At 41.0% G+C, this 22,594-nt stretch overlaps 1 protein-coding gene across 1 annotated transcript in view; it reads left to right on the top strand.

Annotated features, from left to right (window-relative positions):
- The window catches only part of LOC132895604 (collagen alpha-1(XXIII) chain), a 165,043-nt gene that overhangs the window by 116,871 nt on the left and 25,578 nt on the right, over positions 1–22,594 (top strand). The window contains exons 3-9 of the mRNA XM_060936369.1: positions 208–243; positions 10,034–10,041; positions 11,550–11,576; positions 13,950–13,976; positions 15,797–15,823; positions 16,910–16,936; positions 17,154–17,180. Of these exons, the coding sequence (XP_060792352.1) occupies positions 208–243; positions 10,034–10,041; positions 11,550–11,576; positions 13,950–13,976; positions 15,797–15,823; positions 16,910–16,936; positions 17,154–17,180 (179 nt within the window). The remainder of the gene's footprint in view (positions 1–207; positions 244–10,033; positions 10,042–11,549; positions 11,577–13,949; positions 13,977–15,796; positions 15,824–16,909; positions 16,937–17,153; positions 17,181–22,594) is intronic.

The raw sequence follows: 22,594 nt of genomic DNA, 5'->3' as shown, positions 1-22,594 counted from the left end.
CACACATACAGATACAGTATGTTATTCCTTACACAATAACCATATTACCTGAATGACAAGAAATGCAGCCAACAGTTAGCATACATGCCCTTGACCAAGCATAATGTTTAAAATGAATATTTATCTACGATTATTGTCACCTACTTCTAATTCTCTGCCTAGATTCAATTAAACACTGGTAATAATTTTATTTATTTCTTTTCGCAGGACCCCCAGGTAGACGTGGAAGAAAAGGGAATCCTGGTGAGTATTTATTTCCTTTCACAACTTACTATACAGTACCAGTCAAAAGTTTGTACACCCCTACTCATTCATAAGCTCTGTATTTGGACCATTTTCTACATTGTAGACCAATACTGAAGACATCAAAACTATGAAATAATATATGGAATTATGTGGTAAAAAACCCAAAATGTTTTATATTTTAGATTCTTCAAAGTATCCAGCGTTTACCTTGACACTTTGCACACTATTGGCATTATCTTAACCAGCTTCATGAGGTAGTCACCTGGAATGCTTTTCAATTGACAGGTGTGTCTCGTCAAAAGGTACTTAGCGGACATGTTTCTTGCCTTCTTAATGCTCAAATAGTAACTAATAAAAATACATGAAATAGCCTAATTCCACAGCTGTAGTAATCTATATTTTGTCAAGAACTGCACAGTTAAGGAAAGAGAAATGACATCCGTCATTACTTTAAGACTTGAAGTGCAAAACCATTGAATTCGAAGGTGTGTCCAAACTTTTGACTGGTACTGTATATTAATTATCATGCACAGTGTATCTACAGTGCTCAGTGTAAATGAGTACACCCCCTTTGAAAAGTAACATTTTAAACAATATCTCAATGAACACAAACAATTTCCAAAATGTCGATAAGACAAAGTTTGATATAACATCTGTTTAACTTATAACGTGAAAGTAAGGTTAATAATATAAACTTCGATTACACATTTTTCAGTTTTACTCAAATTAGGGTGGTGCAGAAATGAGTACACCCCATAACAAAAACTACTACATCTAGTACTTTGTATGGCCTCCATGATTTCTAATGACAGCACCAAGTCTTCTAGGCATGGAATGAACAAGTTGGCGACATTTTGCAACATCAATCTTTTTCCATTCTTCAACAATGACATCTTTTAGTGACTGGATGCTGGATGGAGAGTGATGCTCAACTTGTCTCTTCAGAATTCCCCAAAGAAAATAATTTCTTTACACCACAAAGGTGAAGGCTACAAGAAGATCAGCAAAGCTTTACTTATCAGTCAGAATACTGTAGCAAAAGTGGTACAAAAATTTAAGAAAGATGGAACTGCAACCATCTCACAGAGACGTCCAGGTCGTCCACGGAAGTTAACACCTCGACAGGAGCGTCTTCTGATGAGAAGGGTTGAAGAAAATCAGCATGCAAGTTCACTGCAGTTATCTGAAGAAGTAGAAAGCCAAACTGGGGTGACTCTTTCCCGTGACACAATACGGCATAAACTGCAGAGGAATGGCATGCATGGATGCCGTCCACGAAAGAAGCCTCTCCTAAAGCCCAGGCACAAAAAAGCCCACCTAGAGTTTGCCAGGGCCCATGCTGACAAAGATGAAGACTACTGGGACTCTATACTCTGGAGTGATGAGACCAAGATAAATGTTTTTGGAACTGATGGCTTCAAAACTGTATGGCGCCGCAAAGGTGAGGAATACAAAGAAAAATGCATGGTGCCTACAGTGAAACATGGTGGTGGCAGTGTCCTTATGTGGAGCTGCATGGAGTGCTGCTGGTGTCGGGGAGCTGCATTTCATTGATGGCATCATGAATTCACAGACGTATTGCTCTATACTGAAAGAGAAGATGCTACCATCACTCCGTGCCCTTGGTCGTCGTGCACTTTTCCAACATGACAATGATCCTAAACACACATCTAAGGCCAATGTTGGATTTCTGAAGAACAGGGTGAAAGTGATTCAGTGGCCATGTATGTCTCCTGATCTGAACCCAATCGAACACCTATGGGGAATTCTGAAGCGACAAGTTGAGCATCACTCTCCATCCAGCATGCAGTCACTAAAAGAGGTCGTTGTTGAAGAATGGAAAAAGATCGATGTTGCAACTTGTTCATTCCATGCCTAGAAGACTTGGTGCTGTCATTAAAAATCATGGAGGCCATACAAAGCACTAGATGTAGTAGTTTTTGTTGTGGGGTGTACTCATTTTTGCACCACCCTAATTTGAGTAAAACTGAAAAATGTGTAATCTAAGTTATATTATTAACCTTACTTTCACACTATAAGTTAAACAGATGTTATATTAAACTTTGTCTTGTCAACATTTTGGAAATTGTTTGTGTTCATTGAGATATTGTTTAAAATGTTACTTTTCAAAGGGGGTGCACTCATTTACGCTGAGCACTGTATGTGAGGTAAATAAAAGTATTATCTTCAGAGATGGCTTTGTGTATAGGTCGCAGATCCATGAGTTCCCTCTGAAATGACTTCATCTCATAAAATCTTATTGAGGGAATCGTATACAACTCTGTCTGCAAAAAAGCTTTAAAAGTAAAAAAGACATTCTCCTAATAAAGGAGCTTTTACTGATTTCAGTTGTTACAACCTTTTATCATTTAAAAGTCTCCTCTTTTATGCCATGCCTTCAATTTTGCTCAATATTCTGTTTTCCATTTTCTTTTTTGTCATACAGTTAGGTCCATATATATTTGGACACTGACACAAATTTTTTTTTTTTACCTGTTTACTGAAACATATTCAAGTGATAGTTATTTAATGGACATGGACATACGGTAAACTCCAGACTTTCAGCTTTCATTTGAGGGTATCCACATTAAAATTGGATGAAGGGTTTAGGAGTTTCAGCTCCTTAACATGTGCCACCCTGTTTTTAAAGGGACCAAAAGTAATTGGACAGTTGACTCAAAGGCTATTTCATGGGCAGGTGTGGGAAATTCCTTCGTTATGTCATTCTCAATTAAGCAGATAAAAGGCCTGGAGTTGATTTGAGGTGTGGTGCTTGCATTTGGAAGATTTTGCTGTGAAGAAAACATGCGGTCAAAGGAGCTCTCTATGCAGGTGAAACAAGCCATCCTTAAGCTGCGAAAACAGAAAAAACCCATCCAAGAAATTGCTACAAAATTAGGAGTGGCAAAATCTACAGTTTGGTACATCCTGAGAAAGAAAGAAAGCACTGGTGAACTCATCAATGCAAAAAGACCTGGACACCCACAGAAGACAGCAGTGGTGGATGATCACAGAATAATTTCCATGGTGAAGAGAAACCCCTTCACAACAACCAACCAAGTGAACAACACTCTCTAGGAGGTCGGCGTATCAATATCCAAATCTACCGTAAAGAGAAGACTGCATGAAAGTAAATACAGAGGGTTCACTGCACGGTGCAAGCCACTTATAAGCCTCAAGAATAAAAAGGCTACATTGGACTTTGCTAAAAAGCATCTAAAAAAGCCAGCACAGTTCTGGAAGAACATTCTTTGGACAGATGAAACCAAGATCAACCTCTACCAGAATGATGGAAAGAAAAAAGTATGGTGAAGGCATGGTACAGCTCATGATCCAAAGCATACCACATCATCTGTAAAACACGGCGGAGACAGTGTGATGGCTTGGGCATGCATGGCTGCCAGTGGCACTGGGTCACTAGTGTTTATTGATGTGACACAGGACAGAAGCAGCCGGATGAATTCTGAGGTATTCAGAGACATACTGTGTGCTCAAATCCAGCCAAACTGATTGGTCGGCGTTTCATAATACAGATGGACAATGACCCAAAACATAAAGCCAAAGCAACCCAGGAGTTTATTAAAGCAAAGAAGTGGAATATTCTTGAATGGCCAAGTCAGTCACCTGATCTCAACCCAATTGAGCATGCATTTCACTTGTTAAAGACTAAACTTCAGACAGAAAGGCCCACAAACAGACAGCAACTGAAAACCGCTGCAGTAAAGGCCTGGCAGAGCATTAAAAAGGAGGAAACACAGCGTCTGGTGATGTCCATGAGTTCAAGACTTCAGGCAGTCACTGCCAACAAAGGGTTTTCAACCAAGTATTAGAAATGAACATTTTATTTACAGTTATTTAATTTGTCCAATTACTTTTGAGCCCCTGAAATGAAGGGATTGTGTTTAAAAAATGCTTTAGTTCCTCACATTTTTATGCAATCATTTTGTTCAACCCACTGAATTAAAGCTGAAAGTCTGAACTTCAACTGCATCTGAATTGTTTTGTTCATAATTCATTGTGGTAACATACAGAACCAGAATTAGAAAAATGTTGCCTCTGTCCAAATATTTATGGACCTAACTGTATGCTTCTTGTCATGTTAGTTTATAGACCTTCAGTATCGAACAAATGGGAAATCTGGGCATATTTGAGGAAAGGTTTGTTTACACTGTAGTCATGATAACATTTCTATCATATGAGTTCACTTCATCTCCTTTACACTTTGAAACCTGAAAGTTTGCTGCCCAGGACCTACATTCAAAATAATGCGCAACGATGAAGCTAATATTATGAGGTGAGGTGTGGAAACATCCATTCCTTGAAGTTTAGGATGCTTCAGTACCGTATCTATCATAGTAATGTGCTATCCAGAAGCTACTCAACGTTCATGATGGCTGGATGAAAGGATTAGTGGATGGATGGCTGGATCAATAGATAGATGGATTGTGGATTAATGAATTGATGGAGGGAGGGAGGGATGGATGGATGGATGATGAATGGATTGATGGGTAAATAGATGAGTGGATGGATGGATGAATGAGTTGGAATAATGGATGGATAGATGGCTGGATAGATAGATGGATGGATGAATGCATGATCTTTGAATGCACAACAAAAATATTAGTTATAGTTTTGTTTTGTTTTTTCATAATCTTAGTTTTACAGTTGATCTTCCATTTTTCAATAAAAAGCTGGTTCTTGGAAAATGATGAGAAAAAAATATATATCACAGCAAGTGTTATAACCATAACTGAATGTATTTGTAGCAGAAAGGAAAAGGAAGTGTGTATTTTTATTATTTTATTACTGACAGCATCCACGTACAGGGGTCGAAGCACAAATGTGAGCAAATCAGAAACTCCACGACTGAACTGAAAAAAAAAAAACAAGGAACAGGGAACAATGATTCAAAGATCCACAGATTAGCCTTACAGCTATACATATGTACGATTTTGGAACTAAACACTAGAAATGCAATAAGACTAATGGTGATAAACTAACATAGATAACAGTGATGAAGGAAAAAGTGTAACATGGAGCCGAAGCAGGAGTGAGGCAGTGAAGAAGAAATGAAAAGAACATATTAAGTAATAAAAATGTGAAGAAGGTGGTAGGTTATAAATTTGTTTTAACAAAACCAGACAGGGATTTCACGTTTTAAGAAGAAAAAAAAAATTACTGAGACAAATTTCAAAATTCACCCATGCACATGTGTGAAACTCTGTATTTATGACTTCCTTTTATCATTGTGCATCAGATCAAAGTACAAATTTATAACTCACTGTCAGACAGTAGCTCTTTCCTGGATGGGCTTCACATTTTTTCACCTGACTGTTGATTAATTTATGGATGAAAGGTGGTTCTACTAAATCTCACTCTGACTCAGCTGCTGCTTTTATTAGCGTTGCTGCAGCGCTCACTTTCACGCAACTGTTGTATGTATGCTATGGTGCTATGAACTGCAATACCTCTTAATTCTGTGGGCCAAAGAAGATAAGTGGATGGATGGATGGATGGATGGATGGATGGATGGATGGATGGATGATTGAATGAATAAATGGGTGGTTGGCTAGATGCATAGATGGATGGACAAATGGTTATTTGGTAAGATGCATGAAGGGATGGATGAATGCATACATTGTGGATTAAAGGATTGATGAAGGCAGCACGGTGGTGTAGGGGTTAGCGCTGTTGCCTCACAGCAAGAAGGTCTGGGTTCGAGCCCCGTGGCCAACGAGGGCCTTTCTGTGCGGAGTTTGCATGTTCTCCCCGTGTCCGTATGGGTTTCCTCCGGGTGCTCCGGTTTCCCCCACAGTCCAAAGACATGCAGGTTAGGTTAACTGGTGACTCTAAATTGACCGTGAGTGTGAATGGTTGTCTGTGTCTATGTGTCAGCCCTGTGATGACCTGGCGACTTGTCCAGGGTGTACCCCGCCTTTCACCCGTAGTCAGCTGGGATAGGCTCCAGCTTGCCTGCGACCCTGTAGAACAGGATAAAGCGGCTAGAGATAATGAGATGAGATGAGGATTGATGAAGGGATGAAAGTGTGGATAGGTGATGGATGGTTCATTGGATAATAGATTGATTGGTGGATGAAGGGATGAGTGACTGGATGAATGGATAGATGGATTGATGGATGGGTAAATGAACTTTATTATCTCATCTCATCTCATTATCTCTAGCCGCTTTATCCTGTTCTACAGGGTCGCAGGCAAGCTGGAGCCTATCCCAGCTGACTACGGGCGAAAGGCGGGGTACACCCTGGACAAGTCGCCAGGTCATCACAGGGCTGACACATAGACACAGACAACCATTCACACACACATTCACACCTACGGTCAATTTAGGGTCACCAGTTAACCTAACCTGCATGTCTTTGGACTGTGGGGGAAACCGGAGCACCCGGAGGAAACCCATGCGGACACGGGGAGAACATGCAAACTCCGCACAGAAAGGCCCTCGCCGGCCACGGGGCTCGAACCCGGACCTTCTTGCTGTGAGGCGACGGCGCTAACCACTACACCACCGTGCCGCCCCAACTTTATTATTATAAATTATATTAAATTTTATATACTACACATTTACACAAGCAAAACAAAATCCACCATCACCGTGTGTGTGTGTGTTATTTTATTAATGTGTAATGTGTTTGATATCAGATAATGAGATATGGTAGCTGAGATAATATAGATTGAACACCTGCAAGCATTAGAAAAAACAACACTGGACATACATCATCAGAGACCACAGTCACAAACACATGCTTTGGTGGACGAGGGGAGAAGAACTGTGTCTTTGTTCTCAGTTTGATGACTTTGGCCCATGGTGACGATGGGAGGACTGACAGCCTCCAAAACACACAGCTCGCTCTCCATAAAAAGCTCCCCTTCAGTGGCCCAGAGCTCTGGGTGACCTGAAATGACACAGTGGGATTCTTATTGCATTTCTCTATCTTCTAATCATTCATTCCCTCCCTTTTCTCACCATGGCAGAGATGGATCGGGTTTCCCACATGGCTGTGTGACAGCACACCCTTTAAAAGAGACCTTATCAGTGCAACCATTTGTAGGAGTTCTTGTTTGTTTACGCTGTGCTCTGATCTTGTCCAGATCAGCTCCAGACCTTTGCAGCTCTGCATACGAGTCAAACTCCATTTTCTGTCAAATTCTCCAGCTATCATCTCTCTGGAGTCACCAGGGCTTTGCCAATGTCTGCCTAATCCATTATACTTAGTGTAATAGACAGGGGCGAAGGAAACTATGCAGCAGGAGTGGGAAGTAACAGCCCACATTACCAAAATCCTTTACGACACTTACAATATGGTAAAAAACGGGCGAAAGAGCTTAAGCTTCTCCATCAACTCAAAGTTAACTGCTGTTAAATCCAAGCTGATCGAAGTAGATTTGTATGAGAATGTCCAATATTTATTATGCAAGACTGATCTTTTGCCCACCACCATTGTTTCCACACTGCTCGGATGTTTCACATTTTCTTGGTGACTTTATTCAATTCAACAGATGCCTGAGATTTAAAGGAATTTTCCTCTGAGCATTAAAATCTGTTGACTTTTTCAGCTCCTTCAGGGCATATTTATGTAATATCAGATTACTGGCAGGGTTGATCTAAGATCTTGGCCTGTAAAAAAGAAGTAGCCATTGTATTTCTCACCACCTCGAACAGCCATCCAGAAGTCAGAGAACCACAGACATAATTGTAACTAGCATTGTTTCATTCCTGCTTCAATCATCAGTCAGTTGGAAGCACAGTGGACAACAAATACAAGATCACATCTAATGGGATATAGCTAGAGTGAAGCGAATGTTTCGCTGGTGAATATTTATGCAGCAGCTTCTTGGCCTTACACATTTATTTGGTTCTTGGTGTCAGTGTGGGCGTAGTTCCTCTGAGACAACTTTCATGTGGCCCTTATTTGCATGCTGTCTCTGTGCTGGAATAAGATGTCTACTTGTACAGGACAACGAGGTTCTTCTTGCCTTAACTGTTATTTTTCTTGTACCTGTAATGACACCTAATGAAAGTGCAACATATGCAATGTGCAAAATATGCAACAAATAAATATAAATGGGTGGTACAGTGGCGCAAAGGGTAGCATTACCGCCTCACAGATCCAGGATCCCGGGTTCATTCCTGAGTCATGGTTACTGTCCATAGAATTTTGCGTGTTCTCTCTGTAGATTTCCTCCCATGGGTTTCCTCCGGGTTGTTCGGTTTCCTCACATTGACCAAAACTCGAAATAGCATCACATCCAGAGTAAATTCTCCCACCTTGTGCCCAGTTTTCCTGGAACAGACTTTGTATCCGGGTGACACGGTGGTGTAGTGGTTAGCACTGTCACCTCATAGCAAGAAGGTTCTGGGTTCGAGCCCAGTGGCTGATGGGGGCCTTTCTGTGTGGAGTTTGCATGTTCTCCCCGTGTCGGTGTGGGTTTCCTCCGGGTGCTCCGGTTTCCCCCACAGTCCAAAGACATGCAGGTTAGGTTAATTGGTGGCTCTAAATTGACCGTAGGTGTGAATGGTTGTGTGTCTCTATGTGTTAGTCCTGCGATGATCTGGCGACTTGTCCAGGGTGTACCCCGCCTCTCGCCCATAGTCAGCTGGGATAGGCTCTAGCTTGCTTGCGACCCTGTAGAACAGGATAAGTGGCTACAGATAATGGATGGATGGATGGATGGATGGACTTCGTATCCACCTTGACTCTGAACAGGATAAAGTGGTTACAGAAGTTTAGTGAATGAATGCAAACGTTTTACCTGAATGCAAATACGAATTGCGATGTACAGTTACAAAATTGTGATTGAAGAAGAAGAAACCTTTATTTGTCACATGCACACTTCAAGCACAGTGAAATTCATCCTCTGCATTTAACCCATCTGAAGCAGTGAACACACGCGCACACACACACCCAGAGCAGTGGGCAGCCACACTAGAGCGCCCGGGGAGCAGTCAGGGGTCAGGTAGCTTGCTCAAGGGCACTTCAGCCCAAGGCCGCCTCACGTTAACCTAACTGCATGTCTTTGGACTGTGGGGGAAACCGGAGCACCCGGAGGAAACCCACGCAGACACGGGGAGAACATGCAAACTCCACACAAAAAGGCCCTCGCCGGCCACTGGGTTCAAACCCACAACCTTCTTGCTGTGAGGCAACCGTGCTAACCACTACACCACCAATTAATTGTAAACTCAAATTGCACCACAGCAGCCAGAAGGATGCTGTACACTATTTTTGGCACACATGAACATGACATTTAGAACATTTGCTCAGTACCTCAGAACTTGACCCTTTCTGTATTGAGCGAATGTTGCATTTGTTTTATCCTATCCTATCCATCCATTCATTCATGTTCAGTCACCAGTTTATCCGAGTCAGGGGTTGTGGTGGATTTGATATGCTGTAGACTGTTTGATTTTTACATGCATGCAGGAATCATCCTGGTTCTCTGGGTTCCTCCTTTCTCTCAAAAAATGCTTGCAAGTGGATTAGCGATGCTAAATTGCCTCAGGTGTGAATTAGTGTATGGTTGCGTCACACCCAGTGCTCCGAAGATATGCTTCGGATCCACGGGAACGCTGATCAGGATAAAGTAGTTACTGGAGAGGAACGATTGAAAGAATGAACTGTGTAATGAAAATGGAAAAAAAAATAAACAACATACATGACAATGAAAACCTATAAGAACAAAGGCTGAGTTAAACTGTTGTTGAGAATAGTTTCTGTAAAAAGTGTACTCAATATGTAACTTTTAACTGTTTGTGTTTGTGTTTCAGGAACTCCAGTAAGTACCCCTGAATTTGTGGACACTTATTGCAGTACACATGTATGTGAATCTAGCTCATGGTCAGCCATGATATGATCCAAATTCAATTCCCATCACAATTCTAGCTAACAGACATAACAAGGTAAGATACAGTTGAATGCAGTGGAGAGTGTGGATCCATAAAATGATTTAAAATCAACTGCAGTTGTGTGTTCTGCATATTTTAATTAGCCTTCACATCCTTGTGGTCCAGCTTCAAGAGTTTGAGCTGGCAACAAATTTAAAGACTTTTCACACACAGCATAGCTCTTAGGGCCACGGACAGGTGGCTACACACAGGGTTTTTGTTTGTTTTTTTTAAAGATTTTTTTGGGGCTTTTTTTCACCTTTATTGGATAGGACACTGTAGAGACAGGAAATGAGCTGGAGAGAGAGACGGGGAGGGATTGGGAAATGACCTCGGGTCGGAATCGAACCCGGGTCCCCGGATTTATGGTATGGCGCCTTAAGCCCCGTCTACACGATCATACATTTGTCCAAAACATTATCATACAAATGTATGATGATGTTCAAGTTTGTATGATCATGTTGTGGATTTCTGTCCACACGATCATACATTTTGTATGTCACATGACCCGAATTAACAATCTGATTGGTGGATGACCCAAAATGTTGTAAGATGTTGTGAACATTTGTTGGAAAGTAGAAACACGATTCTAAAAATTTGAACAACGTCATACAAGTATGACGTTGTTCAAGTTTGTTGGGAAAACTGTCCACACGATTATACGTTTGTCCATGAACATCATCATACATTTGTATGACGATGTCCATGGACAAATGTATGATCGTGTAGACGGGGCTTTAGTCGACTGAGCCACGGCGCTCCCGTTTGTTTGTTTGTTGTTGTTTTTTTTTTGGGGGGGGGGGTGTTTGAGTCTGCATAAAAAGGACTCTAGACTTACATGTGAAGTATACATTTGTTCCTCAAGATATATGCAGTGTAAGCGTTCAAAAGGTACAACAGTGGTCCTTCAAGTCAGAGTATGTTGATGAGTTTTACAGGTATGCTTGATTCATACACACTGGAAGTGAAAAGATGTATTCCACCTCTGGGAGTCGTATATACTGTGCTCATAAAATTGAGTGAAATATAGATTGTATTGTTGGTGTCTTTTTTTTTTTTTTAAATATATAACTACTACTAGAGCAGCAATGAAAACATGTGCTTCATCATGCTCAAATTTCCCACACATGCTTTAACTTTCCTCGATATTGACATCAGTGGGCCTTAAAAATATATATAAAGTTAATGATTTGTTGGAAGGAGTTTTTGGTATGTTAATTATACTTGGAAGCAGATGGAAGAGAGATAAAATATGCATTCTATGTTTTATCTTTTTACTACAGCACACCACCTTTAAATACAGATTAGTTCAAGTGTGTGTAGCTTCTCTGTTTTGTCGTTAGAGACAGTCGTGGATTGTGTGCTTATTCCAGATTTAATGGTATTTTAATCCTAACAGGGAACTCCAGGGCGAGATGGCTACCCGGTAAGTATCTTTCTAATTCTCATCAGTAGATAACTGCTTTCCAGACTGGGACCTTAAAAATGCATGGACTTATCCATCTTTAAGTAATACAGAGCGCCACCTGCTGGAAATCGTGGCCATTTCTTCTAGCGTCTTTTTTCAATATTCAGGCTTTGATGATTAGACAGGATTTTTGTGGCAAGGGTGGATGAATACAAGAGAACATTTCGATTTGATGATGATGGATTATTTCCTCTCGGTTTATTACTGTTTGCCAAAGAAGCAGTACTTCTCTAGAGGGCTCTTGACCCTTGTTTTTAGAAGTTCTGCTTCATTTTAAGTGGCAAATCCTCAAGTATCCAAACTTAGACAAAATGTTTTGCATTTTCTTATTCCAACTGAGGATTATTCACAAACACACAAGCAATAACATTTTCTCAGGGCATACACACAAACTGAGCAAGAACATTTGGAGCAAGAATTATTGATATTATTTACAGAACACAATGTTCTCTGTATATGAGTACTGCACAAAAATCTCTGGTCTTCTAATACCATATGCACACGCCTTTACTGGTGCACAGGAATTAGTTGTAAGCAGCCTAACTACTGCATATGCAACTTATTTTAGCAGTCCCTGCACTGTAATAATGCAAACATGCAACTGTGTGAAGTCAGTCCAAGCGCAACAATTGAGCTGGTCCAGACTTTTGTACTGCCATATGTGGTTTTACTAGCCCTCTGCCAGAGCTTTCTCAAAACATGATATCTACTGATCTTTCTTATCCTCAACCTACTTATCTGTATCTCTTGCCCCTATCTAGCTTGTCTGTCTTCATCTTGTCTGTCTATCTTGGGTTTGGAATTTTTTTGGGACACACCGAGTATGTGGTAATTCAAGTCATATTGCTTTTATAATTCCTTCCACAGCTTGAATGGGTGGAGTTATCAGCTTACAGCAGTGACAATTTAAATGTGAAAACAGTGGCTGTGTTATGATATGGGAGCATTTATTTATTTTGCTTGCACGGTTTGGGTCTACTTGTCACTGTAAATCAATACTTCGTCATTCTGAACGATCACCTTTCTAACATGATGATGTCTTCCAGAATAACCCTGCCTGCATCTACAGTGCACATGGGCTCACGGAATGGATTTCATGAATATTAAAATTATGTAAATTATGTGATATGGTCTTCACACTCGCCATATGAACACCACAGTGGTGTTCATCACTCCAGTACAGTTTGAGAGACATGTAGAATATATGCCAAGGTGTATTAAAGGTTGTGGGTTTTTTTTTTTTTTTGGTGTTGGTGGCTCATAGTGGCCTTAACACCTTACTAAGACACTTTACGTTGGATTTTCTTTGAGTTTGACACCCATACATATGTTAATTTATTGACAGTCAAGGTCATTACGAGTCACTGAGGGGGTGTTTTCAGCACCGCATATGGAGTGGACAGCGACCTCTCTGCCCTGCAGTATGAGCCTGAATCTGAATTAATGAATGAAGCTTGATTGAATTGGTCAATCAAGATGATTCAGTGTATCTGTTGTGTTCTATGTGTTGTAACGTACACTATCTAGCCAAAAGTTTTTGGACACCTGACCATCACATCCCCATGTAGTTTTTGAAAAGCCCATTCCAGGTTTAGTTCCGTCTTTGCTGTTATAATAATGTCCAATCTTCTGCAAAGGTTTTTCAGTAGATTTTGGAGCATGGCTGTGAGGATTTGCCCATTCAGACACAAGAGCACTAGTGGGATCAGGCACTGATGTTGTATGAGGTGACTTGGGGAACACTTGGCGTTCCAGTGGGGTTGAGATCAGGTGTCTGTGCAGGCCACTTGAGTTCAAACCATATCTTCATGGTCCCCACTTTAAGCACAAGGGCAATGTCATGCTGGAACAGCTTTGGGCCTCTTATTTCCAGTGAAAGGAAATTGTAATGCAACAGCAAATAAAGACATCCTATACAATTGTGTGCTACCAACTTTGGCATAGGTGTGATGGTCAGGTGTCCACAAACCTTTGGCCATATAGTGTTTGTTACTCATGGTATCATGCATTCTATGAGTTCAATCCCATTTTGGCACTTTTGTATCACTCATATCTCTATCTACCACTCCTATACTCGTGTCATATGGTTTCCCAAACCATTTTGAGAAACCTTCCTGTCCTTTATAACCATGACCTCTAGATAAATCTTTTTAACCTATTTATTACAGTATATTGAGATAAGAAATGCAGCATCATTTTGGCAGAAATGTGAAATATGCTGAATGTAAAATTTACATGATAACTTCCATAATGCCATGCATTCTGAGATAAAGTCTAAATATGATGCATCTGATCTTCTAATGGCTTTCCCTGTTTCTCTTTCTCATTCAGGGTCCTCTGGGTGTGGATGGTAAGCCTGTAAGTACCATATAGATCACCATATAACAGCAAAGAGTATTATACACAAGGTATTTGGTCGTCCTGTGTCGATTGTCTTATCTAACTCTTACTTTATATCTACCCAAAACAGAGCTATATATCATGTTAAAGTAGTCAGGCAATACATACAGTGGTGCTTGAAAGTTTGTGAACTCTTTAGAATTTTCTATATTTCTGCATAAATATGACCTAAAACATCATCACATTCTCACACAAGTCCTACAAGTAGATAAAGAGAACCCAGTTAAACAACTGAGACAAAAATATTATACTTGGCCATTTATTTATTGAGGAAAATGATCCAACATTACGTATCTGTGAGTGGCAAAAGTATGTGAACCTCTAGGATTAGCAGTTAATTTGAAGGTGAAATTAGAGTCAGGTGTTTTCAATCAATGGGATGACAAATCAGGTGTGAGTGGGCACCCTGTTTTACTTAAAGAACAGGGATCTATCAAAGTCTGATCTTCACAACACATGTTTGTGGAAGTGCATCATGGCACGAACAAAGGAGATTTCTGAGGACCTCAGAAAAGGCGTTGTTGATGCTCATCAGGCTGGAAAAGGTTACAAAACCATCTTTAAAGAGTTTGGACTCCACCAATCCACAGTCAGACAGATTGTGTACAAATGGAGGAAATGCAAGACCACTGTTCCCCTCCCCAGGAGTGGTCAACCAACAAAGATCACTCCAAGAGCAAGGCGTGTAATAGTCAGCGAGGTCACAAAGGACCCCAGGGTAACTTCTAAGCAACTGAAGGCCTCTCTCACATTGGCTAATGTTAATGTTCATGAGTCCACCATCAGGAGAACACTGAACAACAATGGTATGCATGGCAGGGTTGCAAGGAGAAAGGCACTGCTCTCCAAAAAGAACATTGCTGCTCGTCTGCAGTTTGCTAAAGATCACGTGGACAAGCCAGAAGGCTATTGGAAAAATGTTTTGTGGATGGATGAGACCAAAATAGAACTTTTTGGTTTAAACGAGAAGCATTATGTTTGGAGAAAGGAAAACGCTGCATTCCAGCATAAGAACCTTATCCCATCTGTGAAACATGGTGGTGGTAGTATCATGGTTTGGGCCTGTTTTGCTGCATCTGGGCCAAGACAGCTTGCCATCATTGATGGAACAACGAATTCTGAATTATACCAGCGAATTCTAAAGGAAAATGTCAGGACATCTGTCCATGAACTGAATCTCAAGAGAAAGTTGGTCATGCAGCAAAACAATGACCCTATGCACACAAGTCGTTCTACCAAAGAATGGTTAAAGAAGAATAAAGTTAATGTTTTGGAATGGCCAAGTCAAAGTCCTGACCTTAATCCAATCGAAATGTTGTGGAAGGACCTGAAGTGAGCAGTTCATGTGAGGAAACCCACCAACATCCCAGAATTGAAGCTGTTCTGTATGGAGGAATGGGCTAAAATTCCTCCAAGCCGGTGTGCAGGACTGATCAACAGTTACCAGAAATGTTTAGTTGCAGTTATTGCCGCACAAGGGGGTCACACCAGATACTGAAAGCAAAAGTTCACATACTTTTGCCACTCACAGATATGTAATATTGGATCATTTTCCTCAATAAATAAATGATCAAGTATAATATTTTTGTCTCATTTGTTTAACTGGGTTCTCTTTATCTACTTTTAGGACTTGTGTGAAAATCTGATGTTGTTTTAGGTCATATTTATGCAGAAATATAGAAAATTCTAAAGGGTTCACAAACTTTCAAGCACCACTGTATGCTAGTTACAGTAGTGCATGTGATATAAGGGCTGATCATTTTTGTTGTTGTTTTCAGGGTCTTCCTGGTTTGAAAGGCAGTCAGGTATGTTCTCACCTTTTTATTAGGCTTTGTAAGGGACAGTTTTGAGAAGAGGTAGCTAATTGCAGTCAATTTTGCTTGTGGGTATGATTAATTTAGCAGATGGTCTACAACGAATATGCATTCAAATGAATACAGGTGGAGCCTTTCTTAGTAACATATAGCTAGTGAAATTTAAACCAGGTTTGTGCATGTCTTCCTGTGAGCAAACAAACAGGTGGCATGAAGCTGAATCGTCGAGAGATTGCAAGCTTGAATCCCTATGATGCTACAGCCATCCGTAGCCAGGAGCCAGAGGAGCAAAATTGGCTATGCTTTCTGGGTGGGAAGGATGGCATTCTCTCTCGTTCTCTCTCTCTGGTCAATCACAGTGACACTAACCAACCAACTGTAGGTGTCTGTGAGCTCGTGTATGCAGAAGAGGGCAGATAGCACTTTCCTTCAAGTGTGTTGTGCTGTCTTGGGACGCTTCATGAGCAGCACTTCGAAAAGATGTGGTTGGCTGGCTTCATGTGTCTCAGAGGAAGCGCATGTTAGCCTTCATCCACCCTGACTAGTAGCTGTTAAGAGCTGGCTGGTGGGTAGATTTGGCAGGTGACCAAATTTGGGAATAAAATGGTGGTGGTAGGGGGTGTATTTATATGGCGATTATTACTATTATGCATTAGAAATGCGTCAGGGTGTGCTTGTAACAGGTTTTCCAGAAGGCACATCTGAACACCAAGAAAATGCATTAGGAAGTAGCAGAACATGAAATGTCTGTAGGCAAAATGGAAGAGTTGAGTCCCATTTCCCATTGTGTTTCAAGTTCAGCTAGTACACACTCTACCACAGGTTGCACCCCGGTCAAGCAGATATTATACCCCAGATACACGGAGGCTAGACTGTGTGTAGTACAAGAATGACAGCACTCTTTTTACCTTTCACATGGCTTGATCTATACAGTACAGATAAATTCTCATTTCAGAGTGTATACGATTAAAACGCTTAAATGAAAGCAGTGGGTATTTAATCATTACTTCTTGAATACTGTTGTGAAAAGAAATTTTTCATCTGTTTTCTTTTTTTGCATGTCTTTTCATCTGCCAGGGGATGCCAGGCCCAAAAGGAGATAAGGTATGTATATGTACAGTACGCTTCAGAGTGCACAGAATATGATATCAGTGAAGGTTTTATCCTAATGTAAACCAGCTTTGCGATATCACAGCATTTTCCGAAGCAGAGCTTTTTTTTGGGGGGGGGGGGGGGGGGTGCAAAACAGATTACACAACACTGCACAGTATTATGTCAGATGTCGTTACACCTAAGTAAGATCTAACGGTTGTCTCCACAGGGTGATCAGGGAGATGTGGGGCCCAGGGTGAGTAACAATCATCAAACGCTAAACTGATGCCCTACGGCACCAATGAGCTCACAGACACCAGTTTTTGTGTAAATCAGCAAGCCAGTTTTATTGCTCCTGGAGAGCATTTGCATGGCAGTCTTGTTATGAACCGTATATTCACACCGACTTAGCATCAGGGTCCATGTGCATTCCATCCAAAACACTTTTTATTTGAAATTAAGTGGTAGGTAAACAGAAAGACGAGCCAATTCCTACCCACTATCCAGTTCTCCCTGTCACACAGCAACTACAAAATCAAAGAAAAAGAAGGCTAACACATGCTTCCTCCAAGTCATGTAAAGAGAGTAGACGCATCTTTTCAAACTGCTGCTCATGCTGCCTCACAGGGCAACATAACATACTGTGAGGAAAGTGCTATCTACCCTCTTCTGCATATGTGAGCTCCTAGACACTCACGACTGCTTAAAGCATATACGCAGAGCCATGGCCTCACTTTCGTTTATAAATGCCTTGAGACCTCAAGAATGGCACAGGAATAGTTTTAAGCGTTAACAAAAAATCTAATATAGTAATTTTTACGATTAAAGTGATTCATATAGGTAGCGGTCTGAGTGAATGACCTCGACGTCCGTAACGTCACAGCAAGAAGGCTATCGGTCTCCTTGCCATTTCCGCTATACTAAAAAACAGAGCTGACTGCAACTCCGATCCTCCATTTTGAGCTAATTTATCGTCATGCCACGTAGATGTGTTGCTGGCGAGTGCAGCAACATGACAGAAGGTGGATTTACATTGCATTCATGGCCCAAGAATGTTCAAACTGCCAAGATTTGGACGCGTTTTGCGAGAAGTTCACGGGCACATTGGGCGGCTATGAAGTGGCCTCTCCTCTGCTCTGCACATTTCACTGAAGACTCGTATGAAACCTCTGATCTGTTGAGGAGCGTTGGCTATAAGCCCGTATTGAAAGAGGGTGCAGTACCAACAATTAAAACTACAAGAAAAAGAAAGTATTTATTTTATTTTTTTAAAAGGAAAGTGAGTTTAGTTGCACCAGTTCTCCCGGAGCATGAGCCGAGGGTTGTTGGTAAAACCTGGGACGGAACAGGACGGGACATATTGCTCGGGCAGTGACCTCCCTGCAGTTGTTGCTAAAACCGGTGACATCCCGTTCCGTCCCGGGTTTTAGTAATTGCCTGAGCTGAGCAGTAATGGCGGAGTACTCCGTATGGAGAATGAGTGGACCAGCCGTCTGATTTTCTCCGCTGGATATTGCTGCCATCTCACCCTTACGTGGAAGAAGCGAATGAACGGAGAACCGAACGAACCACTGAAGGTCAGATTGTTTCAAAACAATTGGCCACAAGGTCGGCCTTCAAAAAGCGAGAAAACAGACGGGTTACGCTCCAACTCTCATTTGGATAAAAAAAACAACTCGTCGTTTACCTGCATTTAGATTAATACATGTAACTTGTATTGTGTGTTTAAATTACCGGTATAAGATTATTTAATTTGCTGCAGAATGTGATTTGTCTCAGTTCATCTGATTATTTAATTAGCCTTTTATGTTTTATCAGTGAAAATGCATGCATGTACATGTACATTGCATAAGTTATAACACCTGTCCTGTTTTAATGAGAGTCAACTCACAATCAGTGAAGTCAAATCAGTCTTAGTTGAGCAAGTCGGTAACGGGATTTCTTACTTTCACCATAAATGTTTATTTATATGACTTTGGTCTATAGTTGTAAAAGGCCTCGGCCTTAAAAGTGGTTACCGCTGCGATGTCACGCACTCAGGGCTGGCTGGCTCAGCGGGGCAGCTCGAATGCCAACTTTGCGGTCGATTTTAACTCTCAAAAATATATTTTTTTAATTCTCATTTATGCAGCATAGAAGAGTCAAGGATGAAGATACTATCCACTCAGAAATGTATTTAAAAATAAAGGTTCTGCACATATCCTTTAATGTTACACTGATTGGCAGGGGAGAAAGAGTGTACCATTCCTCCTACAAAAAATAGCAAAGCCAATTTGCTCCCAATACTCCCAGCCACAGATGGCTGGAGCAAAGTAGCAGTCTCCTGATGATAGAAGATCTATGCAAATATTCTTAACAGGAAATTGAAAATGTACTTATTCTATAAAATCAATGGCTCATCCAGGTAGCTGAGGCTACTTCCTGGGTTTATGTTGCCGGTTGTTTCCTTTAAAGCTCAAATATGGTTTCTTCTATATTAGATCCTCACTATGATGTGAATGGTGGTATGGCAGAAACGTGCCAGTTCCTCTTATTCAGGATTTTGTCTTTGGCAGACATAGATTTAAAGGGGAAAAAAGAGTGTCATTGCCTTGCTCCTGATGTCTAGTTACTGCTTCTCTTCACAGTCTGCATCTTGGATCCCACAATTTTGTATTACAGTTATAATAATGGGCCAAAGATGTATGTACACTGTGTGCGTGTGTATTTTTATATATATATATATATATATATATATATATATATATATACAACAAAATAGAGAAAATACTTCAATTTATACGCATGATTTTATTGCGCACGACAAGCCTGTTTCGAGAGCGACTTGCTCTCTCATCAGGTGCAGCAAGAATGTCAGTACACGGCTACTTTTATACTCAAAAGATGTTTGCTAAAATAAACCTACTAGCGTGCCGGCATGCGCTGGCTAGTTCATTGCGCTTGTTTAACGTGCCTAGGTGTGGTTTGCATACAATATAATATTTTTCTGCAAGGCACAAATTACAGCGCTTAGTGCTATTATTATATGCCGGAGCGCGTGCTATAATGTCCCATGTCAGTATATAATTTTCTCCGGATTCCTTTAGAGTCCATATATGTTTACTCAGCTCTGTTGCGTGACGCTTGCCCTCGTGACAGAATGACGCAGTGTGGTTATCATACATGTCAACCTTTGGTCAATCAAACCTGTATAACCAACCTCCAAAATCCGTATTTCCCTTATAAAATCCGTATAAGATGCAAATTAAAATAATTTACCTAAAATTTGAATGATAATTAACAATGATGTATCCCAGTTACTTTTTATTCAATATTAATAACAATAAACCTTCAGATTGAATACAAAGCTCCAATGTTCGACAAAAACACAAAGTGTTATCAGCGTAGTTACGAAGGAAATACTTCGTTGTTTGGAGACAGGTTTCACCGAGCGGCTATTATGCGCAGAGACGGCTGAAGAATCTCCACTTTGCCCCATCCAATATGGCGGCGTGGATGACGTATGATTCTACGCAGAAGGCGGCGTCTATGTTTATGTCTATGACTTCCCGGTTGGCGGGATTCTCGCAATGCGGTGTGCGCATGATCAAAAGTGGAACGAAGTCTCGCTGCCACAAGATAACGCGCGATTTCATAAGACTCTTTACTGGCTGTCTGTGGTGTACAGTAAATGTTATGCGCTCTTTTATCATCGTGGGAATTGATTATAGCTCTAAATAAATATTGAAGTTTTTTTTTTAAAGAATCCGTATAACTTTATTTCTACGCCCGTATACTACGCTTATTGAATCAAATCCGTATAAAATACAGACATTCCGTATAGGTTGACATGTATGGGTTATTGTAGCGTGACTTGAATGTGTCCCCCGTAAGCCCGATATAGGTTTCCTTACCGCGCTCACTTTCAATGGTGGCTTGGTAAATAATGTTCTTTGTAAGGCACGCGCCGTTGAGGGGGCAGGTCGTCTTATTGCGGCAGTTACACATCTTGGGCAACTCTGAACAATTGTTATTTTATTGCCTTCGACATCGTGAATTTTTATCCGTCCATCTCACGAGAGCTCCTAATTAAGGCATTTGACTTTGCGGCTGCGTACACCAGCATAAGCGCCGAAGATGAAGAAATAATCTTGCATGCCAAACAATCTTTGCTGTTCAGCAACAACAACGCTTGGATAAAGAGACTCCCAGGACTGCTTCGACGTTACAATGGGGTCGTACAATGGGGCAGAAACGTGTGAGCTTGTGGGAACGTTCCTTTTGCACCAACTTCCCCCCAACGCCAGAGGGCGTGTGGGCTTGTACAGAGATGATGGCCTCGGCGCTTTTCATGATACGCCACAGCGCATCGAACGAATAAAGAAGGAAATATGTAACGTATTTACCAACAACGGCCTGAAAATAACAATAGATGCAAACAAAAAAGTGGTTAATTTCCTGGATGTGACTTTAGATCTTAATAAGCAATCATATGAGCCCTATGCTAAACCTAATAACATTCCATTGTATGAACATAAGGAAAGCAATCACCCCCCCACCATCACTAAGAACATTCCAGTAGGGGTAAATAAACGCCTTAATGAAATATCCTCGTCCGCCGAATGCTTTGATAGAGCGGTGCTACAATATCAACATGCTCTTGACAGCAGTGGCTATGGGTACCGCCTATGTTTTGATGCGACCAACGCCCAAAGACTCCGCACCAGAAGAAATCGTGGCTGGAAGATAATGTGGTTTAACCCCCCCTACAACAAACAGGTTAAAACAAACATGGGGAGAAAATTCCTCGCAACAATTAAGGATTGCTTTAGACGTGGGCATCCTCTGGCTAGGATTTTCAACAAGAACACCCTTAAGTTGAGTTATTCCTGTATGCCAAGTTTGGCCGCCAAAATCAGCGCACACAACAAGAAAATACTGATGGAAACATCGGAGCTGCCCAAGATGTGTAACTGCCGCAATAAGACGACCTGCCCCCTCAACGGCGCGTGCCTTACAAAGAACATTATTTACCAAGCCACCGTTGAAAGTGAGCGCGGTAAGGAAACCTATATCGGGCTTACGGGGGACACATTCAAATCATGCTACAATAACCACACTGCGTTATTCCGTCACGAGGGCAAGCGTCACGCAACAGAGCTGAGTAAACATATATGGACTCTAAAGGAATCCGGAGAAAATTATATACTGACATGGGACATTATAGCACGCGCTCCGGCATATAATAATAGCACTAAGCGCTGTAATTTGTGCCTTGCAGAAAAATATTATATTGTATGCAAACCACATCTAGGCACGTTAAACAAGCGCAATGAACTAGCCAGCGCATGCCGGCACGCTAGTAGGTTTATTTTAGCAAACATCTTTTGAGTATAAAAGTAGCCGTGTACTGACATTCTTGCTGCACCCGATGAGCGAGCAAGTCGCTCTTGAAACAGGCTTGTTGTGCGCAATAAAATCATGCGTATAAATTGAAGTATTTTCTCTATTTTGTTGTATTATTGCTCCTAGTTTGAGCACTCTTGTGTCTAAGGATTACTCTATTCTTTATATATATATAAAAGTCGGCCTATGTTAAATGAACATAAATATATTGTGATGTGTAATGATATTGTAATGATAGTGTAATGATATTGTCTGAAATAGACTTCTAGCCTTTGTCTGTATGGT

This window comes from Neoarius graeffei, chromosome 12 (genome assembly GCF_027579695.1).
Source record: "Neoarius graeffei isolate fNeoGra1 chromosome 12, fNeoGra1.pri, whole genome shotgun sequence".
In the NCBI taxonomy this organism is placed as follows: domain Eukaryota; kingdom Metazoa; phylum Chordata; class Actinopteri; order Siluriformes; family Ariidae; genus Neoarius; species Neoarius graeffei.
Note: the sequence above shows the minus strand (reverse complement) of the source record. Positions and strands in the feature narration are given on the sequence as shown.